The sequence below is a fragment of the Anthonomus grandis genome, chromosome 16 (genome assembly GCF_022605725.1).
Source record: "Anthonomus grandis grandis chromosome 16, icAntGran1.3, whole genome shotgun sequence".
NCBI classification, from domain to species: domain Eukaryota; kingdom Metazoa; phylum Arthropoda; class Insecta; order Coleoptera; family Curculionidae; genus Anthonomus; species Anthonomus grandis.
Window position 1 is genome coordinate 13,141,699 of NC_065561.1, and position 13,926 is coordinate 13,155,624.

Below are 13,926 nucleotides of genomic sequence, written 5' to 3' on the forward strand. Positions count from 1 at the left end.
TTCATGCTGTTAATAACTTGGACGTCAGATGAAAAACGAAAACGTGATAAACTATGGAAAGTGCGTCCAATAATAACTTCTTTTCATAATGCGGTTTTGCGGTTACCGAGAGAGGAGCATGTGAGCATTGATGAACAAATAATATGATATACATGAATATACATACCATTTTCGGGTAAAGTAGGTATTCGACAGTTCGTTCCTCGAAAACCCCACCATACTGGTCTAAAAAACTATGTTTTAGCTTCAGAAAACGGAACTATTTTAGATTTTGAAATTTACCAGAAAAAAACAACTAATTTTCCAAAAGACGTCGAGAAGGAAAATTTAGGTGCAGGGGGTAGAGCCGTATTGCGTTTAAGTGAAACTTGTTTGACTGCTACTTTAACAAGCGTTACTTTATTAGATAAACTAAGGGAAAAGGGAATTTTTGGTACAGGAACTACAATGTCCAACAGATTTCCAAAAGTTGGTTTTTCCACTGATTATGAACTAAAAAAATTAGGCAGAGGGACCACAACATCAAAAGTAAGAGATGATAAAAATGTAGCTCTAGTTAGGTGGATGGACAATTAGGCAATAAGAATGGCCTCTTCAGCACGCAGCATTAATCCAATACATCAATGTCGAAGATATTCGAGGCCTGATCAACAGTATTTGAATGTTCCCCAATCAGATGTAAAGTCCATAAAATGAGAGAATATGCCGGTGACGTAAAATGCGCACAAACCCACTTTAAACCAAAAAATCAATAAAGGGGAGGCCCCATATTTCCCTGATTAGGTTTACTTGACCGTGAATACATGCATCTCTCTCTTTCACAAGGAAAAAGATAAAGTCGTTATAATAGTTATACCTCTCCGCTTTATTCATCACAGTACCCTTGGAAGTTCGATGGTGTTTCGCAATAAGTCAGTGTCGTCGCACTTGGGAACGCGTTGAGAGTGTAGAGTGTGCGTGTAAATTCAGTTTAATTTGTGTTTACCTACTTTTTTCTTCCAATTTTGGTGTGTTTTAATTTAAAGACTATTATTTTGTGTGTGTTTGTTACTACTAACGTATTAAAGGTAAGAAAATGTAGTAGTTTTTTTAAAAGGTATCTTACAGTGCAAATTAATAAACCAAAAGTGCAACTCCAAAGAAACAAAGAATTTACATTAACTTTATTTTTGAAGTTTTTTGATTTTATTCATATTGTCTGTTTTTTTTTTCAAAACATGTAAAAATAAGAACGAATGGTTATTCAAATCATTTAGTTAGTTTATAGATCTATGTAAAATATTTAACTGTTTTGTAGATGTCGCCAAAGAAATTAGGTACGAAAGGGCAAATAATACATAGCCAGGGAAGAGAAATTATTGCCAATGTAGCAGAGTTTATGCATAAAGAGGCAGAAGAAGGATTAACTATTCCTTTAAAACGCTTTAGGTAAGTTATCCAACGGTTAAAAAATCACAGATAATTAATTATTATTAAAATAATGTAACATTTAAATAAAATATTATTTACTTATAATTAACATAATAAATTATTAATATAACAATATAGATATTTTTGTGGCTGTTTAAAATATGAAATATAAAACAAAATTAGGTATACAAAACAGCTACATTACTGTTTTTTATGATATAGTTTTTATTTCTTTGGTAAAATTAATATACAGTGCTTTTCTTTGAAGTCCCCCCCCATTTATTTTTTGAACGGGTCAAAAAAAATTTTTGAAACTTGGCATAAGTAAATTGGTCTATAGATACTATTTTTCACTGTAAACTAGGTAGTGATAAATTCCAAGATGGCGGCTGGGCGACATCTTGAGAAAAAATTTTAAATAGAAAGGGGGGTCGTGTGGTACCTCATTTTAAAGGTCTCAATGAGTACTTTATAACCCTGAAATATTAGACCCATATCTTAACCCGTTTCAAAATGGCGGCCTAATAAAAAAGTATTTTTTTTTATTTTAACGTTTTACATTTTTATGATTTTTGAATAGGTAAAAATCAGTGTTCGAAAATAAATGCATCACTATTTTATTTTGACATAAAAACGACAGTTCTGGATGTCAAAATAACACATAAGCGCCATCTTGAATAAATGCATTAAATAGAAATCTTGTGTTACCTCATTTAAAGATTTTATTGAGAACTTTTAATATTTATTACATGGACTCGATGGACTCCATTTTGACCTGTCTAAAAGTAACAGCCAAAAAAATACACTGTTGCGATTTTATCATTTCACTATATCGAATCACTAACATTTGTCAAAATATTGAGGAAGATGTATTTGAAAATGTTCGACGTGAATTTTCAGATAGGTTATTTATGTGTCAAGAGGTACAAGGAAATCATTTCCAGCATCTTTTAAATTAAATATTGTTTTTCTTTTGATAAATTGTTTATTTGCTAATTGTAAATTAGTATTTCATTGTATTCTATTAAAAACGTTAATAAAATCGCAACAGTGTATTTTTTTGGCTGTTACTTTTAGACAGGTCAAAATGGAGTCCACCGAGTCCATGTAATAAATATTAAAAGTACTCAATAAAACCTTTTAAATGAGGTAACACAAGATTTCTATTTAATGCATTTATTCAAGATGGCGCTTATGTGTTATTTTGACATCTAGAACTGTCGTTTTTATGTCAAAATAAAATAGTGACGCATTTATTTTCGTACACTGATTTTTACCTATTCAAAAATCATAAAAATGTAAAACGTTAAAATAAAAAAAAATACTTTTTTATTAGGCCGCCATTTTGAAACGGGTTAAGATATGAGTCTAATATTTCAGGGTTATAAAGTACTCATTGAGACCTTTAAAATGAGGTACCACACGACCCCCCTTTCTATTTAAAATTTTTTCTCAAGATGTCGCCCAGCCGCCATCTTGGAATTTATAACTACCTAGTTTACAGTGAAAAATAGTATCTATAGACCAATTTACTTATGCCAAGTTTCAAAAATTTTTTTTGACCCGTTCAAAAAATAAATGGGGGGGAGGACTTCAAAGAAAAGCACTGTATACATACATATGTATATAAATAAATTTTATGTTACGTCTTAGAGATTTTCCGATTACGTTTAAAAATCACAATATTAATATTCATATAATTTATACATCCTATATTATTTCCAGAGAACGTACGTTGGCTGCTACAAAAATATCGAAAGTTACCTACCAAAAAATATTGAAGGAGTCGGCCAATATAAAAAATAACCCCCCTTGTTCATTCAGCAGTCCAAGAAAAAAGAGGCCCAGGAAATCACGTATACTTGACATTACTTCGACGCAACTTAAAGAAATTAGGAGCATAGTTAATGATTTTTATATAGTGGAAAAAAGAAGGCCTACTCTCAAGTGTACGTATTTACCTTTATTGTGCTTTTTTAATTTTAATCCTATTTTTTATTAGCAGTAATCCTACAAAAGATCATTGACCGATCTGTTATTCATGAGCCTATGAGTATACCATCCTTAGCAAAACTACTAAAGAGCATTGGATTTAGGTATGTATGGTTCAACCATATTTATATTTTGCATTCGTTTGTAATATTACAATTTTTATCTAGTCTTAGCGTTCATTGAAAAAATACTAAAAAGAACACTGAAAAGATATGCATATGATATTTTCATTCATATAAACTTTAAACATAGAAAATTAAAAAAATATTTAAATTAAGTTCAAATTCTAAATTGCGCTACCCATAATATAGCTATTACAATTTCCTGACTACCTGTTACAAACCCTTTTTTAATTTTATTTATTTATAAATACACACCTGTAGGATGCATAAGCATGTTACCTGTAAGATAAAGGTATGACAAATAAGGTATGACCCTGGTTAATCCACTCTTTCCTCTTAATTGGACATATTATTATATTCTTCTCCTTAATGTTCTACCTAACTAGAATATCATTTTTAAAATTTTACCTGTGTCTCTTTATTTATCTTGAATTTTATTTTTAGGGTTATGAGTTTTTTAAAATTATATGTACCTGTTAGATGTTAATATGTATATAAATTTCTAACTTCTAAACATTGTTTTTTAGATGGAAGAAGACAGATGATAATAGAAAGGCCTTGATGGAATCATATGACATACGTTTGAAGAGAATAAAATACTTAAAACAAATTACCGAATTTAAAAATCAAGGTAGAAATATAGTGTATACTGACGAAACCTATATACACAGTAGTCATACTTCTGACAAAGGTTGGTTTGACGAAAGCCTAAGAGGTATACGAAAACCCATTTCAAAAGGACAGCGATTAATCATCGTTCATGCTGGAGGAAAAAATGGTTTTGTTAAAGACGGTCTACTTATATTCCGCTCAGGTAAGATATAAAAAATATATATTCTGTGCTTATTAATTTCTTACTTATAACATTTCAGGTTCTAAAAGTGGCGATTACCATGACGACATGAATCATGAAAATTTCATGAAATGGGTGGAAACCCAATTACTTCCGAATTTGCCACCAAATTCGGTCTTAGTTTTGGACAATGCATCATACCATAATGTACAAGTAAAAAATAATGTTACCTCAGGAAGTAAGAAACAACTCATAATTGATTGGCTTAAGGAGCATAATTTAGAACATGACAAACAACGAGAAAATGACAAAAACGGAACTTTATGAAATAGTTCTTCAAAATAAAAGATTTTATCCGATAAAGTGCAAACTTGTCGAACTAATGGAAAGTCACGGACACTCAACTTTGCGTTTGCCTCCATACCACCCAGAATTGAACCCCATTGAAAAAATCTGGGCCACTGTTAAAAACTGGGTAGCAAGCAGGAACACAACTTTTAAGTTAGCAGATGTAGAAGCTTTGACGAGGCAAAAATTTGCAGAAGTATCTGTCGATGATTGGAGAAGCATTTGTGACCATGTCGACAAAATTGAAGACAAATATATAAAAGATCATAATCTTTTTGATGAAACTTTAGATTCCCTAAAATTTACGGTAAACACTGGCTCATCAGATGAAGATTTGGAAACGAGTTCCGACGAATCAATTATCAGCAATGTGGACATTTTGTCAGATAGTGACTAATTTAATAATATGAATATGTATTATATACCGTAATAATATTATGTAGTGTTTTTATGAGCAGTAAAATTTATATACCCTTATGTGGAGTTTTATTTTTAATATATTTAATAGCTGAAGAAAGAAAAGAAATAGATGTTTTAAAACATATTTTAAAAATTAATTTTTGTTTTAAATATTTTTTTTTTATATTTTAAGATTTCAACTGATTTTTAAACAAAAGTATTTCAAAGGACATAATCTTAAATGATGATTACATTAATGAATATCAAATAATGTTCGTATCATAATGAGTATAAAAAAAAACATATGTATTTCTTTAACACGTATCGTAAACGTTATTTTGAGTATCTAAAGTAATATATGTATGTAAAGCTAACACTTATATCCACATACGCATAAATAAAGCAAAGAAAAGTTTAAATTTATTTAACAGTATTTTAAACCCCATTTATTTAATAATATTTTAACACAATACACCCCCGGCACTGATTGTTTAGTCATAAACTATCTGCTAGAATTCCACGCTTCTACGCTTAACGATAGCCAGCTTAGATGCGCGAAGTCTGACGTCACCGGCATATTCTCTCATTTTATGGACTCTATGAATTTATGGGAAAGGTTGATTAACTGAATCGATTAATTGCAGCTTATAGATGTTGGGAAAAAATGGCCAATATGAGTGTTTGAACACTTCATGGATTGTGCAGTAGTCAACTCATGGAATCAGTGTAGGAGTGACTGTGAAATATTAAAAGTCAAAAAGATTGACATTCTAGATTTAATTGGATTTAAAATGCGCATCGCGGAAGCACTAATTAAAGGAATATCAACTGCAGAATCTGAAGATGAGTCTTTTGAACCTATAACGCGAAAAAATTACCGGGTCGGCCTGGAAGGGTGCCTTTACCTCCTCCTGAAGTCGCAAAATCAAAAGCTCGGCATCTACCAAAAGCCATGGATATAGAGACGTGCAGATTATTCGCGAGTTTAAAGAATATATGGACCCAAGATACACATTTGTGTGCAAAATATTTTAGCGCCCACTATGGTGGGTCAAGTACGATTGGGATAATTATTAGCTTAAGATGGTGCCCTAGTTAAGTCCAAGTGAACCAAATAAAAATTGCACTTTTGTCGTCTGGGTCTGAAGAGGATATTAACCGCCACAACTGAACATCGGACGAAAATTTTGCAAGAAACGAAAACGCTTTAAAATTAATTAGCCACCTAATATCTTAAAAGCAATTTAAGTCATTTATACCTTTGCATTTATTTATGAACAACATGGCACTATGTCAAAATACGTCAATTTATGTTGTTACTAACCACCCCAAATTTGGTAAAAATCGACGTAGGCGCTAATAAAAAAAACCTTTTAATTTTACTCTCTGACTTTGGCCCCCTCTAGCGGCCAAACGAAGCCGCCTTGATATAGGTAAGGTTGGCCTAATCGTCCTATTTTTGGCCAGGGATTTTGTGTTTAAGCATTGTACCCTCATTTAGCGGACACTCTGCATAATTATGGACATGACGAAAAATGCTTAACGAGTTAAAAGTTCATTGCAAAATCGTGTCCTGGTACCCTCAAAGGCTTAAAAGCCGTCTTTAAACATTCTATCGATCGAATTCTTAAAAACCCAGCCTGATATCCGACAGCGTAATAAGGATACGCCTGACAGTTCGGGTTCGTCGCCAATTTGTTCACCGCGTTTAATGGATACTTGTGGATGTTGTAACTGTCAATTTCCGCCCGGTCCAGTGTTTTATCCTTGTGACTTGGCAAAAATGCCAGATGTTTCTGCAATATTCCATTGTGATTACGCTTTTTGTTAAATTAAAAAAAAAACAATTATATTTACCGAATTGAAATCTCTAAACTCGATGGCATACTGATCTATGATATTCTCGTATGTTACTTCTTTGCTCAAATCTACCGGATAGGTTTTGGTAGTCAGTTTGGTGTTGGAAAATACCTGTAACATATGTTTCTTAATACAAAATCAGATGTTTCGGATTTTATTTTAGGTTAGACTTTGCAGAAAATGGTTATCCTGTCAAATGTGCCCATTCCTTGGTAATAATAAAAAACAAACCGCTGGACAAAACGTCATGTTGAATTTTACTACAAACGAGTAGAACAACTTACATATTTCAAACATACGTTCTTCCTTTTGGGTAGACGATCGGCCCCGTGAATTAACCTCTGAGTAAACTGGGCAGATACTTCTCCAGAAGTGCCGCCAAACAAAACCGCGTTCAGCCAATCGCTAAAAGAAATGGCCCTCAAACCGCAAATGCTGTCGCTAATATTAATTGTATTCTCTCGAAGTACGTAACAATTACGTATTGATTTTGATACTATCGTTGCTGGTGCTACAAAAAAAATTAAAAAAGGTTTAATTGGTACTTGTCAAGTAAAAATCAGAAAATCATTCAACTAATCATTATTGTAAAAAGAAAGTTGAATTTAAAGTTGTAATTGAATAACGTTATGTATTAAATGTGGAACTAGAAAGAGTAACCGAACAAAATGAGTTAGGAGTTATTTTTGATAGGAATTTATCTTTTTCTTCCCACATTTTGTCCAAGGTTGACAGTGCCCAAAATATTTCCGGCTTTATTGCTAGAACTACCAAGGAGCTTGGCATTGATGTCAGCCTCCATCTTTTTGATAGCTTGGTGTTGCCAATCTTACAGTATAACTCCATATGGTCTCTCCTATATAACTTGAAAGAACTCGTCCATTATCTCAAAGAGACCTACGTAACTAGATAAAAAATAAAAGACTTCAAGTCTCAGTCTCAAAACATCTTTTTATATGTCACGAAGGTTACATGTTTCGCTAATAAAGCATCATCAGACCTTATAGCTAGATGAACTGCTAAGTACTGAAGCTTTTCACTGCTACTTTTCAGACATATAAAAAGATATTTTGAGACTGAGACTTGGAGTTTTTTATTTTTTTCTCCCCTATAAAACGTTTGGATGGCTCTCATTAAAGGTGTGGAAATAAGGTTTCTGAAGTGTATGTATTACAGGAAATTTGGTTTTTTATCCCCCTAGAGGTTGCGACAATGAACACATATTATCGGTGTTTGACAGGCTCTCTTTGAGTAAGAGGAAAATGAAGATATTCTTGTTAACTACTTATAAAACATTGAAAAACAATATTGATTGTCCTGACATTCTTCGTCATCTCCCCTTTGCTATTACCGGATTAAATTCTGGTAATTCCAGAATGTTTTACTTAGAGTATCCACATACAAACCTTTACAAAAACTCACCCAGATATAAACTCTGCTATTATTTTCATTTAAATGCTTCAGATATAGATATTGACTGGAATAGCCTCGATCAATTTAGGACACTCATCACGAATAAACTTAAATCAACATAACATCATGTTTCTCTTACGTTTTTTTTTATCCTGTTGTAAGAGAATTTCGAGTGGCCGTACGTTTTTTTTTGTTTTTGTTTTAACTTTAAGTACTCTTAATCATACAATTTTAATCATTGTTACCTTATTATTTTAAAATGTGTGTTATGTAGATGTCAGATATGCCTTAGTTGGTACATTTTACTTTAGTGTTTAGTTGTTTTTTTCCTATTTCCTTAGTATACTTTATATTACTTAGTATTTAGGTTGGTATCTGTAAGTAGCTTTTGGCTGTTGATACTGTGATTAAATAAATAAATAAATTTAGCACTTTAATAGCCTAGGCTAAAAAATACAACCAAAGGAGGGAAAAAAGTAAACTCAAAGTCCAAGTCTCATAAATCAGCGCCTATTAAAGGTTACGAGTTAAATGAAGCAAACTTGTGGGTATGTGGTGAGTTAGAAGTGAATTGTATGATGTTGTCAGTTGTGGATGGTTTCCTGTATATATCGAATTCGATTTTATTATTATTCCTGATTAACAAAAGGTCTAAGAAAGGTAAACTTTTGTTCTGCTCCTTTTTTAAGGTAAATGAAATTCTACTATGTAGACTGTTCGTAAAATTTAAGAAGGTGGATAACTGATCGTCATTGCCTCCCCAAACAATACGATCTAAGCTAATTTTTCACATCTAAGGAAATTAACATTGCATTGTCTGGTATATATATGTGCCTTTTAAAAAATTAGCAAATTCGACGGGATTCTTACTGGAAAAACAACTTCGGAAGCCTGTTACCTCTCTCAAAACCCCATTCAACCACGAAGAAACGCGACAAGGTATATGCTTCGGACTTCGGATCCAATGGTCTCTGGTTCGATCCCTATTAAATCAAAACATTTTTTGAAAAAATCTTTTTTTATATTTTTTTGTCCTTGAGATATTTGGCGTTTTAAATTCCATATTTTAGTCAATAACGATACACGATGGTGTAAACCTATTTTATTTTATATATTTTTTTATTTATGTCAGTGTCTGGTTTTTGTATTTCGATAGGTATGTCTTTTCTGTTAATTAGCGTTCTGTTCCGTATCATTTAATTTTGATAATTTTATTTAGGCCTGAAGATGCCCTAATGCGGCGAAACGCGTAACCTTTAATAGACGCTGATTTATGAGACTTGGACTTTTAGTTTACTTTTTTTCCCTCCTTTGGTCATATACTTAAGTCTCTTTGAGAGTAATGGATGATTATTTTGAATTAAAAAATACAAGGTTATAAGATATGAACAGTTTTAAAATACACCAAAATTTGTAAGCTCAAATGATCAACAATAAAATGGAAACCATGCAAAAATAAAATTTTCTCTACATCTTTTCTAAATTGTTTGTAATTTTGCCTGGTCATTGAGTGGCAGATAATCAAATAGTTTTCTGCTGTCATAAATGTGTAGTCACTATATACTACAAATCTCTTGGACAAAGTCGAATGAGAGATTGGCAAACCTACAGGTGGAAAGATCGAGTGAAGTTAGAATTTGATGAAACCAAACTATAAGACTATATCATAGAAAAGTATTTTCTCCATGATAGGCGGACAGTATCTGTAATTTTATTCCCAACAACTTGCATTAAGTTCAATGTTGTTATTATCTAGTATAAATCAGTCGCGATCTGATAATATAGTAAAAAATCCTCTGTACAAGGATAGGCAAAACGTATTCGTTCAATATTCAGTAAAGGCATCATTCCTATGCAATTTTCGTGGAACTTCTTCTTCTTCCATCTCATAATTAAACTCTCCCTGCCTAATTACTTTTTTTAAAACTATATTCATATCTAATGACAAAACAGTTTTACCACTAACAAAATACTTAACATTGCTTACATCTTATGCAAGCAATTTACCAAAAATAGGACCTTTTAAGTTAGACAGGCATTTTAGTACCAGAGTAGAAACAATGAAAAATTTGGGCGTAACAATAGACAAACACCTAAAATGGGATATACACGCATCTGAAGTGACAAATAAAATATTAAGTCTCTTATCTTAATTTAAACGACTTAACCCTTTCAGAACCAGTGGTTAGCTGAGCTAACCACAATTTATTAAATTTGTACGTAAACGTCTAGCGGTCATTTGATCTAACCACAATGCATAGTGTGTTTGCCTAAGTAGTATATTATATAGAAATATTACATGCATGCTCTAGATGGCAATAAATTCGGTTTTTATTTCGATATTTGGTTAGTGTGAAAGGATTGTTTTGGTGTAAACAAGTGCATTGGCTTCACGTTTTGAAGTGGTTTTGATAAAAACTGGCAGGTAAAAACATATTTTCTTCATAATTATTTGTTAGAAATTAATTGTTTTGATAGTTCTCATCAATTTGTTATGCCCATTACTTTTATTTTTGTAAAACAAATGTGTGGTATCCCGGTCTAACCACCAGGCATCAGTAAATCTGAGAGGTATCAGAAAAGTTTAAGATTATTGGTTTACAGATTACGAATGGTTTGAACTAAAGACTTTGACTATAATAGTCTCAGGCGGTTCTTGGTGATTTCCAAATCTAATAGGAGTTGAAATATACATTTGCTATGGATATTTTTTATTACTAGTGATTTATTTCACAGAGTGTTTTTTTTTCAGGTCCGTCCAAAATTACTTGGAGGTGGGAAGAATTAGAAAATCTGCCTCCTGGCAATTTTGAAAATTTAATCAGTGGCATACCATCTGATAACGAATCAGAGGTGTCTTCCGTTACCGAAGATGATATTTGTGACGGTGAGGACATTTTGGAGATTATGGCAATGGACGTTGATATATTAGAAGATGTCGAGGAACAGCAAGATATACCTGCAGCTGTAGTTATACGGAACTATGAATGGGAATCTGAAGATGAGGTTCCTTTGGCGCAATTACAGTTACAGCTTAGAAATACTACAATACAGTGAACAAAGCAGACAACATTTTGTACACAGGTTGACCCATTTACTGAAAATACTGGACCCGTTATACCACAAGATCTAGAAAGTCCTACTGATATTTTTTTGCATTTGTTTACGTTGGATCTGATTGAAAAAATTGTATTCGAAACTAACCTTTATGCCGTTCAAAAACAAGGTAGCAATTGTAGTTCACTTTTGCCAACAACTTCAGCCGAAATTTAAGTGTTCCTTGGTCTGAACCTTCTGATGGGATTAAAACCTATACCCAGCTATCGTGATTATTGGTCGTCCAGAATTGAACTTACAGATGATTATATAAGTACTGCTATGTCCAGGGATCGCTTTGGCTCGTTGTTGAGCAACTTATATTTGAATAACAACGCAACTGAACTGAAAAAGCAAGATGACAAGCTTTACAAAATTCGCCCACTCCTTGATGCCTTATCAAATTCTAATCAAAATTCATTTATGCCAATTGAGTACCAAGCCATAGACGAATCTATGATACGATTCAAAGAAAGAAGCAGCATTCGACAATACATGCCGATGAAACCGATCAAGAGAGGATACAAGGTGTGGGTAAGAAGTGACGAAACAGGATTTATGTCGCAATTTCAAATTTATACGGGTAATAAGTTTCAAATCTTACTGAAAAATCCTTAGGTGCCAGGGTTATAAAGGACTTATCTAGAGAATTAGTTGGTAAGAAGCATAAATTATACTTTGATAATTTTTTTAACTCGGTTGAACTGCAAAACAGTTTACTGTTGGAAGGCATTTATGCATGTGGAACCGCCAGAAAAAATAGAAAAAATATGCCAAACGACTTGCGTGATGAAAAGCGTTTGAAAATAGGAGAATCGGACTATCGGGTATCTACAGGAGGAATTGTAGCCTTGAAGTGGATGGATAGAAAAAGCGTTCTTTTTATTTCAAATTTTCACGATCCTGCCAACCTGGAAACTGCTTCTACAAAAAAAAAACGGCTTTAAAGAAGATGTAGAATGCCCATCACTTGTTAACAATTATAACCGGCAGATTATACGTCGACAAGTTTGACATGTTAAAGTCACTGTATGAAATAGATAGGAAGTCACGAAAATGGTGGCACCGAATTTTTTGGTACTTTGTGGATGCTAGTCTAGAGTCATTGATTCCTACATCATCTTCAAACAAAAGATGCCAAATACTATGACCTCGAAACAGTTTCGGCTTTCTGTAGTGAGTGGCTTAGTTGGTTCAAATCCAGAACAAGCGAAACGTGGTCGGAAAAGTGAAAAGAAACCTCCAAATAAATTGAAACCTCTTGTACCTCAAGAAGTAAAATACGATAAAAATGCTCATATGCCCATTCACACTACTTTTCTTAGATGTGTCCAATGTAGTAGCCGCAAGGAACCACATCGAACCGTATGGAAGTGCTCAACATGTAACGTCAAATTATGCCTTAAAGATGTAAGAAACTGTTTTTACGATTTCCACAAACCATAGTGAGTGACTAGTGGTTAGTCCAGATAACTGCCGTTTATTTTTTTTTTCAAAAATAGACATTTATTTTTTTTATACTATTTTATGTTCAAATACCCATTTAAATGAAGATTTTTTGGTATAAAATTTTTTGGTATATCTTTTTATAGTAACTGTTTTCTTCGTAATTTAATTAATTCCGTCCTCAAACGGTTAAAGAATTTTTGGATTTAGAACACTGAAAACATTACAAGCATTACATTTCACAAATCTTCAACCTTGCTCCCCAACATATTACAGATAAATTAAATAATAAAAATTTTAAAACGTATGTTAGAGATTGGATGCATCAGATGGGCAGAGAATTTGCTAAAAACTAAGAATTTGCAGATCTCAAAAATTAAATTATAAAAAAAAACTACTGAACAAGACATATACAGATATGACCCAAATCCCGAAAAAAGGACATTAAATACTAAACTTGTCAAAATCTAAATTACCTGTAGCTACTATCCAAGTCCAAGAACCAATTGTTATTATTATTCTTTATTTTTATCTACGTTTATTATTATGTATAAGAGTCATCACGTACGTACAAGTACTACTACTTCTATGATTATTGTTTATTTACTGGTAAATTGAATTAATCATTTTGTAATTTTTTTTTCATTATTGTAAATAAACTGATTTATATTATTATTATTATATTACTTTAATTTATTCTCGACAGGTGTTTCGCTAACGATGCATCTTCGGGAGAAGATTAAAACTAAATGATGCTGACATCGTTTCTATTCATTTCAGGAAGAGGTATAACGCGTGCAATTTTTCATGCATCTGGAAATACTTACTACGTGTCCTCATATAAATAGAACGTGAACGTTTGTTAGGCGTTTTTATCTATTTTCGAAATTACTTTGCTTGTTATAGTTTTATTTAATATTGTTTTGAGGAAGGTCTTTATAAAAGTCATATCTTTCTCATGTGCAACGTTTAAGCACTTCTGGCCACTGACATATGAAAAAAAAATCAGTTTTTGTCGGAAAATGCTGCACCGTACTAGACAAGACC

At 32.4% G+C, this 13,926-nt stretch overlaps 2 protein-coding genes across 6 annotated transcripts in view; one reads left to right on the forward strand and one right to left on the reverse strand.

Annotated features, from left to right (window-relative positions):
* The first annotated feature begins 657 nt into the window (after nt 1-657).
* On the forward strand, nt 658-5,142 carry LOC126745481 (uncharacterized). The gene is made up of 6 exons (XM_050453339.1): nt 658-1,067; nt 1,298-1,428; nt 3,136-3,359; nt 3,416-3,506; nt 4,052-4,338; nt 4,397-5,142. Exons 2-6 carry the CDS (start codon nt 1,298-1,300, stop codon nt 4,642-4,644), a joined length of 981 nt encoding a protein of 326 aa, XP_050309296.1. The 5' UTR covers nt 658-1,067; the 3' UTR covers nt 4,645-5,142.
* Nucleotides 5,127-13,926, reverse strand: part of LOC126745480 (uncharacterized) — a 43,305-nt gene continuing 34,505 nt past the window's right edge. For all 5 annotated transcript variants that reach the window (XM_050453332.1, XM_050453335.1, XM_050453333.1 and 2 more), the window contains 3 exons: nt 7,209-7,435; nt 6,922-7,035; nt 5,127-6,860 (listed from right to left, as the gene is read on the reverse strand). In XM_050453332.1, the coding sequence (XP_050309289.1) occupies nt 6,612-6,860; nt 6,922-7,035; nt 7,209-7,435 (590 nt within the window). In that variant the 3' untranslated portion in view covers nt 5,127-6,611. The remainder of the gene's footprint in view (nt 6,861-6,921; nt 7,036-7,208; nt 7,436-13,926) is intronic.

Excerpts from the sequence above, each read along its gene's own strand:
- LOC126745481 (XM_050453339.1), top strand. The coding sequence starts at position 1,298 with ATGTCGCCAAAGAAATTAGGTACGAAAGGGCAAATAATACATAGCCAG. Across the intron at positions 3,360-3,415 it reads AAGAAGGCCTACTCTCAAGT|TAATCCTACAAAAGATCATT; the intron begins GTACGTATTTAC and ends TTTTATTAGCAG. Across the intron at positions 3,507-4,051 it reads CTAAAGAGCATTGGATTTAG|ATGGAAGAAGACAGATGATA; the intron begins GTATGTATGGTT and ends ATTGTTTTTTAG.